The sequence below is a fragment of the Triturus cristatus genome, chromosome 5_2, assembly GCF_964204655.1.
Source record: "Triturus cristatus chromosome 5_2, aTriCri1.1, whole genome shotgun sequence".
Classification (NCBI taxonomy): domain Eukaryota; kingdom Metazoa; phylum Chordata; class Amphibia; order Caudata; family Salamandridae; genus Triturus; species Triturus cristatus.
In genome coordinates, this window is record NC_140588.1 from 468,304,419 (window position 1) to 468,319,159 (window position 14,741).

The 14,741-nt window shown below is 47.2% G+C and overlaps 1 protein-coding gene across 1 annotated transcript in view; it reads right to left on the minus strand.

The window, feature by feature from the left end:
• RALA (RAS like proto-oncogene A) overlaps positions 1–14,741 on the minus strand; it is a 209,930-nt gene that overhangs the window by 19,110 nt on the left and 176,079 nt on the right. The window contains exon 4 of the mRNA XM_085607438.1: positions 14,115–14,289. Coding sequence (XP_085463564.1) covers positions 14,115–14,289 — 175 coding nt within the window. The remainder of the gene's footprint in view (positions 1–14,114; positions 14,290–14,741) is intronic.

The window sequence follows — 14,741 nt, forward strand, 5'->3', positions numbered from 1 at the left end:
AAAGCATATGATCTACAGCTCGTGTGCCTCGAACATAAAGATTACACTTTTAAGTCATGCATCACTTTTGTTTGCCTGAAGACACAGTCATGTCTGCCTCACAACCCTCTGTTATGGGGGTTAATGGAAAAATTATTTAACATTTCGGAGATTACAATATTATATTTGTGGGTTTCAAACCTATGATTGTTATTACAGTGTCATCTTTTATAACGCAGGAACCTCTGTTTCCTTAGAACAAGGGGTAGGATAAAAGTCATCCAATCTAAAGGATGGTAAAGCAACTAGGCTTCGGAGAGGAACACACATGAAGAAGGAGAGCCAGCCAATAGTAAGTAATTAAATGACAGTGACAAAGTCAATGGTAAGCAATGGGCTGGCACAAAAGTTCACTGTAAGTATTTAGCATAGTCCAGGAGCAGTCTTAAATCAGCAGACAGCTTAAAGCTATCTTCAAGCGAGACCTAACGATTGCTCTCTGTATTTATGAAATAATGAATTTAATGTGTGATGATTCATATTACAATTGAGTTGGTAAAATAGTTTGTGGCTTGTAATGCAAGCACTCCGAAGGAAGAAGAATAACTCCCCAATAGTTTTTTTTTGAAGAGGGAAGGGGGGTGGGGCTAGTGGCAGTAGGAAGCAGAAGTGCTTCTCAGTCAGTTCTTGGTATGAAACCATGCCCTCTCTTGACATGGTGCATGTCTGTAACAAGGGGTGAGAGGAATAGTCTTCTGGGAGAAGCCAAAAGCCACTATGTATATTTTATAGAATTTGTGACAAAAGGTTAAAAGAAAGCTGCGCTGTCATGCCAGACCTAGAAAACTAAAGAAAAACTACAAAAAAGAATTAACGGAAAACAGCTTGGAATGGCAACCTACCTAGCTTAAATATCCACCTTTTTTGCACAGTCAGACATGGAGCAGGAACTATTGTTGGTAATTTGGTAATAATTACTGATCACCAACTTGGGACTTTTTTTTTTTTTTTTGTTTAGATGTAAAGAAACCACGTCACATAATGGTAATGTGGGAGAGTAGTGAGGAATCCGTGATTAGCCAGAATGAGCATTACCAAAGGTAAGAAACGGTCTTCTGATGGATTCTTTGAACTGCAGATTTCTCGCCTTAGAATAAATACCAAAGCAGTATCCCCAGGGTGGTGGGTCTGTGGAATGGGCTACGGTCAAAAGACCTACAGAACTGAGCAGGCCGAGTGCCTTCGCACTGGACTGGGCTATCAAGGCAGTAGTGCTTCATATATGTATGCACAAATGCCCACATTGCAGTCTGACCGAGATCAAGGACTGATACACCCCATTCCTCATCAGACCTTCCAGGGGCTGCTTATTGGCCAGTGTGTAGTAGATCTGAAAGCAGAGGACTATCCACCACAACCGGGTCCTCTTCTGTACAGGCTTCCACTGCTTTGCTTTGGAGAAACCTACAAAAAGTTTAAAAGTTTATCATCCTCCCAATGGTCCCTGGTAAGATATATGTAAAAGCTGAAAGTCTTTTAGTGATCCAACAGATGGAGCCCCTCCTCATCTTTAGAGAGCCAGGGGGAGAAAAGAACTCTAGTAGCGTGAACGGCTGCTCTATGTGGAAAGGAGTCATGACTTCTGGTAAGATGGTTGCCCAAGGCCTCAGCCCCAATTTATCCAGGAAATATATGGTGCAGGAGGGCTGCACACAAAATGCAAGGATACACTCCTGGGAGACATCTTCGTTCTAGCTCTGCAAACTTGGTCTGCATAAACAAATTTTGGAAGTCAATACAAGGACTTTGGGCCTTCACAGTCAAAGCGGCCGAGCTGCGGAATTAGTTACAACCCCTACTTAGGGCCTCAATGGAACTGTTGCAAATCAGGAAGGCCTTGAAGATGGCTATTACCAAAGTAACCAGGCCCAGTTTGGTGCGTGTGCATCTGCATATGACTGGCAGTATAGTACCTATATGTATGCTTGGGGCAAGGATGCCAGTTTGGTGGCAGTCACACTCTACAAATGCAATAAATAATAATTAAAAAAAAAATAATGCTTGCAGTCCACTCGTGACGAGCTGACTTAATCTTAATGAGGACAAAGGTCTCATTGTGGGGTCACAAAGGAATTTGTAGGAAACATGCATCAAACTATAATAAATCCCATCATAAGAGGTGATTTAAACAAATATGACTGGAAACACAGAAAAATAGAAAGGCCCAACAAATAACATTTTAAAGTTGTGCATCTTTTCTTGTAAGGGGTCAGTATTCTGGGCACCACACCAGGTTATGAGGTTGTTTCAGAGCAGAATGTAGATGGACTTTGTGGAGGGCTATCTTGCTGTGAGAATGACAACTACTACCTCAGGCATCAGATAGAAAGCAGATAATTCCCACCAATCGAATGCCATGCATGGAGGGGTTAACTGTGCAGGTTTGAGAGAAGGACTCTGCCCTGCTGCTAGGACAGAGCTTTCTCCCTAAGTGGAGTACCCTCCTCGGAGAACAAGTACCACACTCTCCTAGCCAATCTGTGGGCATGAGGATGAGTTGGGCTTGGTCGTTCTTGATCTTCTTCAGAATTCTGGGCAAGAGAGATAGAGGCAGGAAAAGTATACAGGAGTCCTTGGTTCCATTCCAACCAGAATTAGCCTTCTAATGAGTGTTTCTTGTGGAAAACTCCAACACGCAGAATTGCTGTCACAACAGAGTCAATGGTGGAAAAAAGATCTGGCCAGGGTGTGCTCAGGTTGTCTGCTCTGGCATTCAGGGTAGGAGTGACCAGAAAGCTGCCCAGACGCTCCGACAAGCACCTGGGGGACAAAGCCTGCAGGCAAAGGATAAAGGGTCCCATACTGCCCTTCATGGTGGTAGTGTCGACTGTGAGAACTTGCACCATCCAGGACAGGCTGGCTGCACAACACACTGCTGTCAATCAGTAACTACTCCAAATCTGGAACGCTCTCCTTCATGACCCAGATGGTAACAAAAAGGCGGCTCAGATGATGTGCCCACAAAGAGTTAATGTTCCACTACAAGGCTCACATGTGCCACCTGACAGTTAACAAGAAGGATGCACAAGGCTAAGAGACCAGGAAGTCTTGGAGCTACATTCACCAGGATCCAACCTGAAACATTGGGATCATAGCTTGAATGTCCTGGACTCACTGTTTTGTAAGACAATCCCTGACCAGAACAGTTTCCAGGATCGCCCTAATGAATGGAAGCCTCTGAAATAATTAGGTGGAACTTTGGCTCGTTTATGGTGAAAACCAACAATGTGAAAAGTTCCACCATGTGTGGAGGTGGTACAACGCTGATTTCAGTGAGCCTGCCATAGCAGCCCATCATTGAATGAAGGAACACCCTATCTCAGAAGATTGGTAGCTACAACTGCCACCACTTTTGTGAACACTCAAGAGGCGCTTATGAGGTCTAAAGGGAGCACAGGAAGATAAAAACGCTACTGGCCCTCTTTGAACCATAGGTAACAAATGAGTCACTGCAGGATGGGTATATGAAAATAGACCTCCTGAAAGTCCAAGAACACCATACAGACTCCCAGGCCCAGAGTCAACTTGAGCATTTTTTTTTTTTAACTCTTTTTATTAACAGTCATCGACTTCAAATAGTAAATAGGGCACATTACAATACTGTATAGTTCAATCAGGCACATACAAAAGCAGCAACAAGAGCACCATGCACACTATGGGACAAATCAAAGAGAATGCATGTCATCAAGGGCTAGTTGCAATGGTGGGGTACAAATGTTACCTCTGTAGCGATTCCAGAACACCCATTACCGGGACCACTTCCTGGGGCAGCCTCGGGCCACATACACAGTCTTTTTACGGAACATGCACCAGTCCATGTTGGTCTTCCAGTCTTTCAGAGTTGGAGGGGCTGCTGCCCCCCCCCAAGCCTGGACTATGTTCCTTTTAGCCACCATAAAACCAAGTGTGGCCCATTGTGTTTGGTGTGCGTTCAAGTCAGTGGGCTCCCATATGTTGAGCAAACACCTACGCACCTCTGGGAGCAGGGGGATTCCCAAGACCGCCCCGCCACTCCATGAATCTCCCTCCAGTAGGACTGGCCAAGTGAGCATTCCCAGATGGTATGTAGGAACGTGCCCAGCTGGCCATACCGCCTACGACAGTCCCATGAGGGCGCCCTTCCCATCAATACTAGTCTAGGTCCCGTCATGTATATTCTGTGTAGGATTTTAAGTTGGAACAGTCGCAGTCTTGCAGGGATAGCCACCACCCTGAGAGATGACACAACCTCCTGTCAGTCTTCGTCGTCCAGTTCAATACCGTCCGCCGTCCATTTTTGGCGGAGCTGTGTGAGAGGGTCTTCCATGTTATGAATTAACTTATTGTAAATGAAAGAGAGAGACTTCTCAGGGTGGTGTCCATCTAATATCCTATTTTACAGTGGAGAGGGCTCTGAATCGGCCAGGTCATGCTGCTCTTGCAGGGAGGCGAACGTTTTAATGTCACCCTTTTCCCACATATCCTGGACGCGGGAGATGCCCATCATATCCCACTTATCGAATCCCTTTGTCTGCCATAGGTGTCCCAGCTTCGCGGAGTCCCATAAGGGGGTGGCCAGTGTCAATTTACCCTCCCAACCCAGTGATCTGGTGGCAGTGCGCCAGACTTATCGAATGCCTGGTGGGGCCAGATAGTGCTGGTCGAGCCAACTTGGAATATAGTGTTCTATTGTAGTTCCCACCCGGGAGCAACCACCTATCCATTCGATAGCCAGGGTCGTCAGGTGTTCCATAGGTGCAATGGTTGATGGCGGCCAAATAATATTTCTTAATGTTAGGAAGGGCGATACCGCAGTCATACCATTTCAGAGTCAATTTACTGAAAGCTATGCGCGGCGGTCCATTCCGCAGAAGTTCCCTCTGGAGTCGTTCCACTTCTTTACAATAAGCGGGGGGGGGGGGGGGGGGGGGGGAGAGGGGGGGGGGACTGCTTTTAGTGAGTTTTGTAAGACAGAGGAACAAAGGGAGAGTTCTCCAACTGGCGATGTCTCGCTGCAGACGACTGAGAGGGGGAAGGGGATTATGGTTATATCGGAGTATAGGATTCATGGATACGAAGATCCCCAAGTGTTTGAACCCCGATGTACTAATTTGGATGGGGCAGTTGGAGGGCAAGGCAGGTATTCTCCCATAAAGGGGATACAAGTGCGATTAAGCCCAATTAATTTTGAATCCGGAGTATCTCCGAAACACTGCCAAAATGTCCAATAAGACAATTAAAGATTTCCGAGGGTTGGTTAGGTAGAGTAGGATGTCATCAGCGTAAAGTAATATCTGGTCTTCCCATCTGCTGACCAGCGGAATCCTCGGATCATTAGATCCTGTAGGATCCAGGCCGCGAGCGGCTTCAGTGCCAGGGCAAACAAAAGGTGGGAGAGCGGGCAACCCTGACGGGTGCCCCGGCTCAGAGTGAAGGTGTTCGATTGCTTATTGTTGCCGACAACCTTCGCCAGTGGTGCCGCATAAAGGGGTCGGATCCAACCTATGAATTCTGGACCGAACCCTAGCTTCTGGAGTACAGCGTAGAGATAAGGCCACTCAACCATATCAAACGGCATAATAGCGTCCAGGGAAACCAAGACCGCTGGCTCGCGTATCGTATCTGCTCTGCCAAGCACCCCGTGAACACAGCGAAGGTTCAATGCTGTATTCCAGCGTGGGATAAAGCCCGATTGATCTGGGTGCATGAGAGTTGATATGACCTTAGCTAGGCGATTAAGAAGAACCTTTGCGAGGATTTTCGGCTTAGCATTGAGAAGAGAAATGGGCCGATATGATGCACAGTCGGTTTTTGGTTTGCCTTCTTTGTGGATTACAACAATGTTAGCTATGCGTTGATCCAGCGGAAGTTCCCCCAACTCCCTACTTTCCTTGAACATGGCGGTAAGGTAAGGTGATATTTTGTCCCGGCAGGGTTGATATAATCTTATGGGTATTCCATTAGGACCAGAGGCCTTTCCAGATTGAAGCGATCTAATGGCCTGGGCGATTTCATCTGCAGTCAGAGAACTATCCATTAGTTGTTTATCAGTCGAGGTGAGGGTGGGCAAGGTAATCTCTTAGTAGTATGGTGGAATCTACTTCGGCATAGGGCGTCCCCACCCTATAAACCGCTTCGAAATGTGCGGCAAATTGAGAAGGTATGTCTTGGGGCTCTACTATGTTAGTGTTAAAGGCATCGTGGAGGATCGGGACCAGTCTACTTGCCCATTCTCGCTTATCCAGCCAAGCTATCAATTTTCCTGCCTTGTCTCCCAAGTCATAAATGCTTCCAAGTTTTTCCTGACCCAGATTTCGAGCTGCATCTGTAACAAGAGCTTTATATTCAGACTGCTTAAGCCGCAGTAGGTGGAGCGTCTCTGGAGAGTCTCGCTCCACCAGTTCTCCCTCAAGCCGAAGGATGTCAGTTTCTATGTCAGACACAGCTTTCTGCTGCTCTCGTTTTGTGACCTGATATTAAGGACAGTGCTTCACTTCTTATCACCGTTTTAAAGGCCTCCCAGAGTGTTTGGCTAGAGGTCACGGTGCCCACATTTTCTGCGAAGTAGTTATCCGTTGCGGCTAGGAGGTCTTTGCGTATTTTAAGGTTACGAAGGTACAAAGGCTTGATGGGGGCGATACAACCAACCCGCATGTGGTCTAGGAGAAAGTGAGCCCAAAGCGGCGAGTGATCGAAGATACCTCTAGCTAAGTGGCGGACCTCCCGGATGTGTGATGTTTGAGAGCTGGGAACCCGGATGTAATCAAGGCGGGAAAAGTTGAGGTGGGCCCCAGAGTGGAATGTGTACTGCTTTGTTTCGGGGTTGAGTGTGCGCCAGGTATCTATTAGTCCCATGGCCTCAAGGAGGTCTGGCAATTCACAGGAAGAGGGCCCCAACGCGCGAGGGGGATGTCCGTCAAGTTCCCCCGAGCTTACTGAGTTAAAGTCGCCTCCCCCCCTGCCCCCCCAACACCAACAGCCCCTCCGGCAGCGAGAGAATAGTAGTACGGAGGTCTTGGAACGTAGTCGATTGGAGGTCAGGTGGGATATAAATAGAGAACAGTGAGAGGGTCCGTCCCTCCCGGGAGCCAGATATGCCTACATAACGACCCCTGTCATCGGTCCAAGTGGAGACTACACCAAGAGGGAACGCGTTCCTAACCATAATGCTCACCCCTCTGGAGCCAGTCGTGAATCCTGCATGTGCAGCTAGCTTGTAACTGTACAGGTTCATTGCCCTACAGGAGTGACCCATAAGGTGCGTTTCTTAAAGTAGCACGACATCCGGTCCCAGTTTCCTGATATATTGCAGGACTACACTCTGCTTCATTTTTATCCCCCAGCCCATGGACATTCCAGCTTAATATTTTAATGCTTTTTGCCCAGTGTGTGTGCATTAAAACCGTAGTGAGTCTTTTGTGCCTTCGCTGTGCCTGTAGTTATGCGTCGATGGAAAAAATTAACAGTGATCCCCCCCGCAACAAACCCCCCCCCAGCCAACAACCCACCTCCCAGTTTCCCTGCCCTCTGGACTTAGAACTGCCCATTACAAACTGGCAGAGTGCCTGTCACCCAATTTGTAATACTAGAAAATCACTAAAAGGTAGAAGAGAGGAGGAAAGCCAACACTCCATTTCCCCGCCCCCCAACCCCAAAGTGAGTCAAGTGTCCCCATTAGGTCCATGTTGGGCTTCACTGGTGCACCACGGAACGCGGCGAGTTTATGTCCAGCTGTGGGGCCTCATGGACCCAGTTACCCGAGTGTGTTCATGTGGACGACAAGGGCACCCATCAATTCTCACTCTTGGTCCTGCAACTCTTGATCTTTGCCCCCACTCCTTTCTCTGGGGCCGCCGATGTTTCGATTGTCCAGCCAGTCCGAGGCCACCTCTTGATTATCAAAAACCATGCCCTTCCCCAGCTTCAACACGGAGACGGGCCGGGAAGATCATGGCGTATTTAAGTCCCTTGTCTCTGAGTTTCTTCTTGACTGCCATGAACGTTCTACGCTGCCTCTGCACCAGTTGTGTAAAGTCCGGGAAAAAGGAGAGGGTGGCATCCTTGTAGCGCAGAGGGGGCGCAGACCGTGCATACTGCAGAATAGAATCTCTGAATGTTTGTTTGGACTTGCTGCGTGCCCTTGGGACCCCTGGCAAGGTACTTATCTGTTTCTGGTTTACTTGCCATTGTTCTTCTGTGCCCCTAGACACCCCGGCTACGTTTGGACTGAGTCCCTCACCACGGGCGTGGGGAGTTGCAGCAATGATGGGAGGGCCTCTGTGCTTGAGCCGGCCGTGTATAGCAAGTATCATGACCGGGTGTAATAGGCGCAGGAGATACGCCTGCACTGTGCGTCTATATCTAGCTGGTCAGCTAGCAACTATACTCAGACCAAGGTAAGTGATATGCAGATCCAGGGAGGCAGCCTCAGCATACTGGAGGTGGCCCTCACCAGGGAAGCGAGGGCAACTGCACGCGTTCACCCACACAACGCCACGACTTACCTTAATTGCGTCACTTCAGCCGCATATCCAAGTAAACAGCTCCAATGGACCCCGGGTCACATGAAGGGCTCTGCAATTGTTGCTGTGCACCGGTGCCCCGAAACGGCACCGCGAAACGGCAGCAAGGAAGCCAATGGGTGTTTGCAGGCAATGAGGCGATCACATCCCAGCCTCCGAGCAAACCCAGTCGAAAGACACCGCTGGAGCAAAGTGTGGGGCAGTCCACACATGCACTGCGGGCAGGTCAGTAAAGCGCCGGTCCCGCCGCTCCGTTCTCTGGCGTATTTTAGTGAGAGCTGCCACTCCCACACGCAATCTTAGGGGGCGGAAGAGGGGGAGGGAGTCCCACTATGCCGCTATTATTGCTATCTATTGCGCCTCCACAGGGTATGGCGATGCCACCAGCACTGCAGATGTCACACCGACCGGCGACCTCCGGTCCGAGCAGCCGACCCCTCCTCACGTCTCATTTGCAGCCTCAGCACTCCAGCCCCCGGCTTGCAACAGCTGTCTAGGCTCAATCAGACGGGGCCTCGCATCTCCAGTCCCGGGCGTCGCTCAGGGGTCAGAGTCACACTAATCGGCTCTGCTTGCCTTCAGCTACAGTTTAGGGACCTAGAAAGGCAGGATCAAGGGCAGGATATTCGGGTCAGGGAGACAGTTGCGACAGAGCCGAGGTCTTAGGCGGCCATCTTGGTCCGATGCTTGGCCACTCTCCCCAACTTGAGCATTCTGAATTGGTCATGAAGGTGTTCGGGGGGGGCGGAGGATCAAGATAGGCCTGAGGCACCAGTCTTTTTTCTGGATAAGAAAATAGCAAGAGTAACAACCCTAGTCCTTTTCAGAGTCCATGCCCCACACTATGGTGCTCTTGGCGAGCAACGAGCCTATCTTCTGTAGTAGAATGGACAGTTCCTCTGCTGAAATTCGTTCTGGTGTTGAAGGAACACTGGGAGGGAAGAAAAGAAACGGTAAGACCACAGCCTGTTTGACCAATTTGCAAGATCCATCTGTTGGATGTGATAGATTGCCAACCTAGGAGGAAGTGCTGAATAGTGCCCCTCACTGTCTGAGCATGTGCTGCTGAGGGCAACCTAAATCGGTTTGTTGGCCATTGTAGCAGGAAAAGGGAAGTTGGAAGACTAGTGCCCCAGTTGCTGAATCTATTGCCCGATATAACAGGGGTATCTGTTACATCACTGGATGTGAAGGCTGTCTCTGCAAATGCCCAGAACTGGTGTCGAAGTAGTTTTTAAAGTGTTAACAGCCACAAAGCATCTGCTGTAAGCTCTATCCTTAAAGCTTTACCAAGTGGAGTCTACCTTCTCTCCAAAGAGGAGAGACCCATCAAAGCAGACCATTAGCAAAGCCTATAAATCACTGGAGAACCTGATGGAGGTCAGCCAGGCATGTTTACAAAGGACAACACTCACACTGACCACCCTATCAATGAAGTCTATCCTGGCTGAAGAGGGGTGAAACCTCGAAAACGGTCCTAGGATGATTGTTTCCGGTCCATGGAGGACCTGGCTTGGCAGTTCGGGCTGGACTGTTCCCATGAGGAACAGGGTCAAGACTGATTCGCATATGGCTAGGTCTAAATTATTGGAGAGCGCCTGGCGCTCCAGCGGTTACTGTCCCATTGCTAAACGCGCCCTTAGAACCAAACAAAAACTGTATTATATGGCCATTGGAGAGGCCAAAGGCCAGCACTATTCCACCGGCATTGAGAGGGCTAACAACAATCCAAAATACATTTTTGCTATTGTGCAGAATTTCTTGACCCCTAGCGGTAGTGTCACCTACCTCGGAGACCTGGTGCAATACCTTGGCAAATTTTTTCAGGGATAAAATAATTAGCATTCAAGAGACGTTTTCGACTTCCCCCAGGAAGCTTAGTGGGGCCATGTTGGCGAGGCCGTGGGAAAAATCTGCCTCCTCTTTTTATGCGTTTAGACCGATCGATCTTCCTAGCTCTCTTAAGATTCTTAAGGCACTAAAGTCGGGATCACCTAAAGACCCATGTGCTGCCAGACTTCTGTCTGATGTGGCAGATACTATTAACTCAGAAGTGAATTATATGATCAATAAATCGCTCCATGAGGTGCATGTTCCTCTTTCATGGAAGCAGGCGCTGAATCTTCCCCTTCTTAAGAAGACATCTCTTGACCCTCTGCTACCTGAGAATTAACGCCCTATCTCGCTTCTACCAAATTTGTCTAAAGTCTGTGAAAGGGTGGTTACATCTCAACTCACCAACTATGTCGAGGTGTCAGGTTTGTTTCACCCGGCCCAATCCGGCTTCCATGCCTCATATAGCACGGAGTCAGCACTGCTTGAGGTGATGGAGGCGATCGGGGAGTGTTTGGATGCCGGCGGGAAAGCAGCCTTGGTGATGTTAGATCTCTTGGCTGCTTTCGACACCGTGCCCCACTCTCTGCTCCTTGATCGTCTTTCAGAAATAGGTATCTCTGGCTCAGCTCTGCAGTGGATTAAGTCTTTCTTGGAGGGTCGGTCGCAGCAGGTCTGGCTTCCTTCTTGTGCTTCCGTGCCTTTGCAGGTGACTACGGGTGTGCCGCAGGAGTCATCACTTAGCCCCTTGCTTTTTAATATCTACGGGACTCCGCTGGTCTATCTTGCGGAATCATTAGGGGCTAAAGCGATGGCTCATGCTGATGATACTCCGCTCTTATTTTCTTGGAACAGGGAAGATGACTCGGTTGTGGCTGCACAACATTGTTTGTCTTCAGTTTTTCACTGGCTGGCGAATGCTCAGCTGAAATGCAATGAAGGAAAAATCTGAAGTACTTTTGTATGGCTCCTTCTCGTCTGATTTTAGAGATAGGCTTTGGCCACCGGGTTTTCCTTGACCAACCACAAGTAAAGGTGCTGTAAAAAACCTTGGCGTCTGGTTCAATGAAAACCTGGATTTTTCAACACAGGTGAAGAAGTTGGCTGGTACCTGCTTTGGCACTCTTAAAACCTTGAGGAAGTTTCTTCCTCTTCTGCCAGGTAGTGCCAAAGAAACTGTGGTCCGTGCCCTCATTTTATCCCGTTTGGACTATGCCAACGCTCTCTTGGTTGGCAGCCCAGGTTTTTTAGTTAAGAAATTGCAAGTTGTTCAAAACTCGGCAGCCAGGCTTCTTCAGGGCTTGCGATCAAGGCGTAGTGTCCGCACTCACCTACGCTCCTTGCATTGGCTCCCAGTCGAATACCGTCTGAAATACAAAATACTATCCACTACCCATCGGGCCCTTTATGGCCTGGGACCGATCCATCTGCAGAAGAGGTTTGCCTTTTACACACCAGGGAGACAGCTGCGTTTGTCTGCCCAGTTGTTGGTTCAGACCCCCAGGTTTAATCGCCAAAGACTTGGAGGCACCTCCTTTGTACGCAAAGCTGGCCTTGCCAGGAACTTGTTGCCCTTGGCTCTTCGGGCTACCCAGGACCCTCTTTTGTTTAAGAAAAAACTAAAAACACTGCTTTTTTTTTTAGCCTGGATTGGTGTGCATTTCCTCTTTATTTTTTCCGAAGCTAGCGCCGGGACACTTTCGAGTAGCTGTGCGCTGTACAAATTAAATATAACATAACATACTGGGGTGGCATGGTGAGCAAAGGAATGATGGATTTAACCCAGATCTCTTGAATGGGGGAGAATGTTTTGATTTGTTCTGCATTCCGTCCATCAATTGTGTGTCTTTTGCGCAAGGCCTTCGGTCATGCACTGCTGTGAGCTGGACTGTGGCCACTCTGTCCCCCACTGTACTACGTGTGGCCAACCACAGCATTTAAGCTCTAAGCTGTTACTGGATTTGCATACGCCTATGCGGAGATTGTGGATCCTGAGGCCAAGTAGGGTCAGAGGAACCAAAGGAAAGTCCAGGATCAGTAAACGCTGCGATAAAAAAAAAATTAAAAAAACCTTTGATTTTAACATGGGGTTCTCCCACATGGCACTGGGGGTCAAAACTAGTTCACCTAGCCAGCTTACGCATTTAAAAAAAAAAAAAAAATTCCCCCGCACATAGCTCAGAGCAGCGAGTTGCATAATGGCAGCAATAACAGAAATTATCCTGTGACAGCCAGCCTATCACAAAGCAGCTGATTCGCGAATCTGTGGCTGGCATCATCCCATCCTATACCATTGGACCTGTAGCTGGAGCATTACCCGCACTCTGGCCACAACCATTTTGCTACCATCAAACCCAGGAAGTCAGATTACCGCTAGGTGGAAGTCATTAGGAATACCTAAATATGCGTAAAAGGAAAATCCAGGCCCAAATGTTGGTCAGTTCACAGTGTATTTCATGCCAAAATATCTCCTTGCATAATATTAAACCCAGAGCTGTGTTAAGTATGTCAAAGTCTTGGAGAACAGGCTTCAACCATTTCAGCTTTACAGTGAAGCAAAAATGACAAGGAGCAATCACTGGCAAAGCCAATAGGTCTGGCAATGGCGGTCTGCTTTTTGGGTTTGTTAAGGTTTACTTTGTAATTGTTTTTACAAAACTTTATAGTTGGGGAAGCTGGCAGGCGCTCACCAATCAAAAGAAATTACCAACAATTAAAAATATGTTTTGGTCTCAAAAAGCACACACTTCCATAGTGGTCCCTAGATCTGAAGGGAATTACATAGTCTAAGGATGTGATCCATGTGAAAGGACAGAATATCGTCACAATCAGTGATGTTAAAAATTGGCTGAAGTCTGCTGCCCACAGCTACAACGTGCTGAATGTATACCAACAAGAGTTCACAAACCTACTCAAAAATATCACAAGAAAAGTAGCAAATGTGGCTGGGGAGGCACGATTAGAAACTCAAAAGGAGGAGAACCACAGAAAACTTTGTCTCATAATCAAGTTGACTGCATTAATTTACACCTGTTCCCAGTGCATCAAACAGCAAGCTTTCAGGACAATAAAGTTGCTTTTTAAAATGTCATTTGAACAGGTTATCTGATGCTTAGGCAACAATAACCAAAGGTCTCAAACCTATATTCTATTGGCACTACTAGCCTAAAGAGAGATCTTCAATGTGGTGGCAAATTGATTTAAGAGTAGACGGTCATAAATAGGTTGGTATTGAGTTGGGAGAGTCTCTGAAAACATGAATGGAGATTACTGCAACAAAGAATTAACTAGCAAGGTATTTCATGTGAATGCTCAAGCAGCCCGTCAAAGAACGATTTCTTTAAGGAAAAAAGGTGACAGATTCAAGAGCTAAAGTGTCAATAAACAGTGCAATAGAGGGAGGAATCCGCTAGCTCCAGGTGTCAATGTATGCAATGGCCGTTCAGATATACACCCGAGGATCTGCGGTCGCTGGTGTCTGAAAAACACTGATGGAAGCGACTGATGGGAAGATTAGGGTGATGCCTAAAGCATTTGTTATACATTAGTTGGTTCATAAATCAAATTCTAGTTCATAAATAAAATTCTTTCCACACTATATCCTAATATACAAATCATAAAAGTACAATGTTATGTCAGCACGAGCAATTTCATTATTATTAACAAGTCTAAATTTCAATAGAAAACCATTCTTAATGATAATCAATGCACCACTGACAAAATGGGACTAACAGGAGTTACCTTGTCAACATTTGCCCGTGTCTTAGCAGATGTCTCCACATAGTTAACATTCCACTGCTCAGCCCTACTTTTTGCTTCTTCTATGGACACTTGCCGCTTATCTTCTAAATCAGATTTGTTACCAACTAAAAGGAACGGGACATTTTCATCCTCTTTCACTCTCAAAATCTGCTCCCTGCATAGGAAAAACAAGAAAGAAACACAAGCTCACTCAAATACTACGCAAGAACTTTGCCTAATTATTTAATGTTGAAGTGGTAATGTTCACAAACTTAACTATAATGAACCAATTCACACATGAACAGATCGGGAAAAATGCACCATTGATGGTAACTTATTTATTTGAAAAGTTTTATAAAGCGCGAACAAGACACAGACGGGTATCAGAGTGCTGTACAAAAAAAAAAAAAAAGACGTTGACATGAGGAAACAGCACGAGTACAATACGATAAGGAGACAAAAGAGGTACCTGACACATAAAAAGTAAATGGGGGTGCAAGGGGAAGACGAGGTAGCATGTGATCCTCAAAAACAGCCCTACTAGACGGGGCCGTGAAGTTTTAGCAGAGCACTAAGTCAAAAGGACAACAAAATACATTTCGAAACGCAAAGAAGAATGATTGTCAG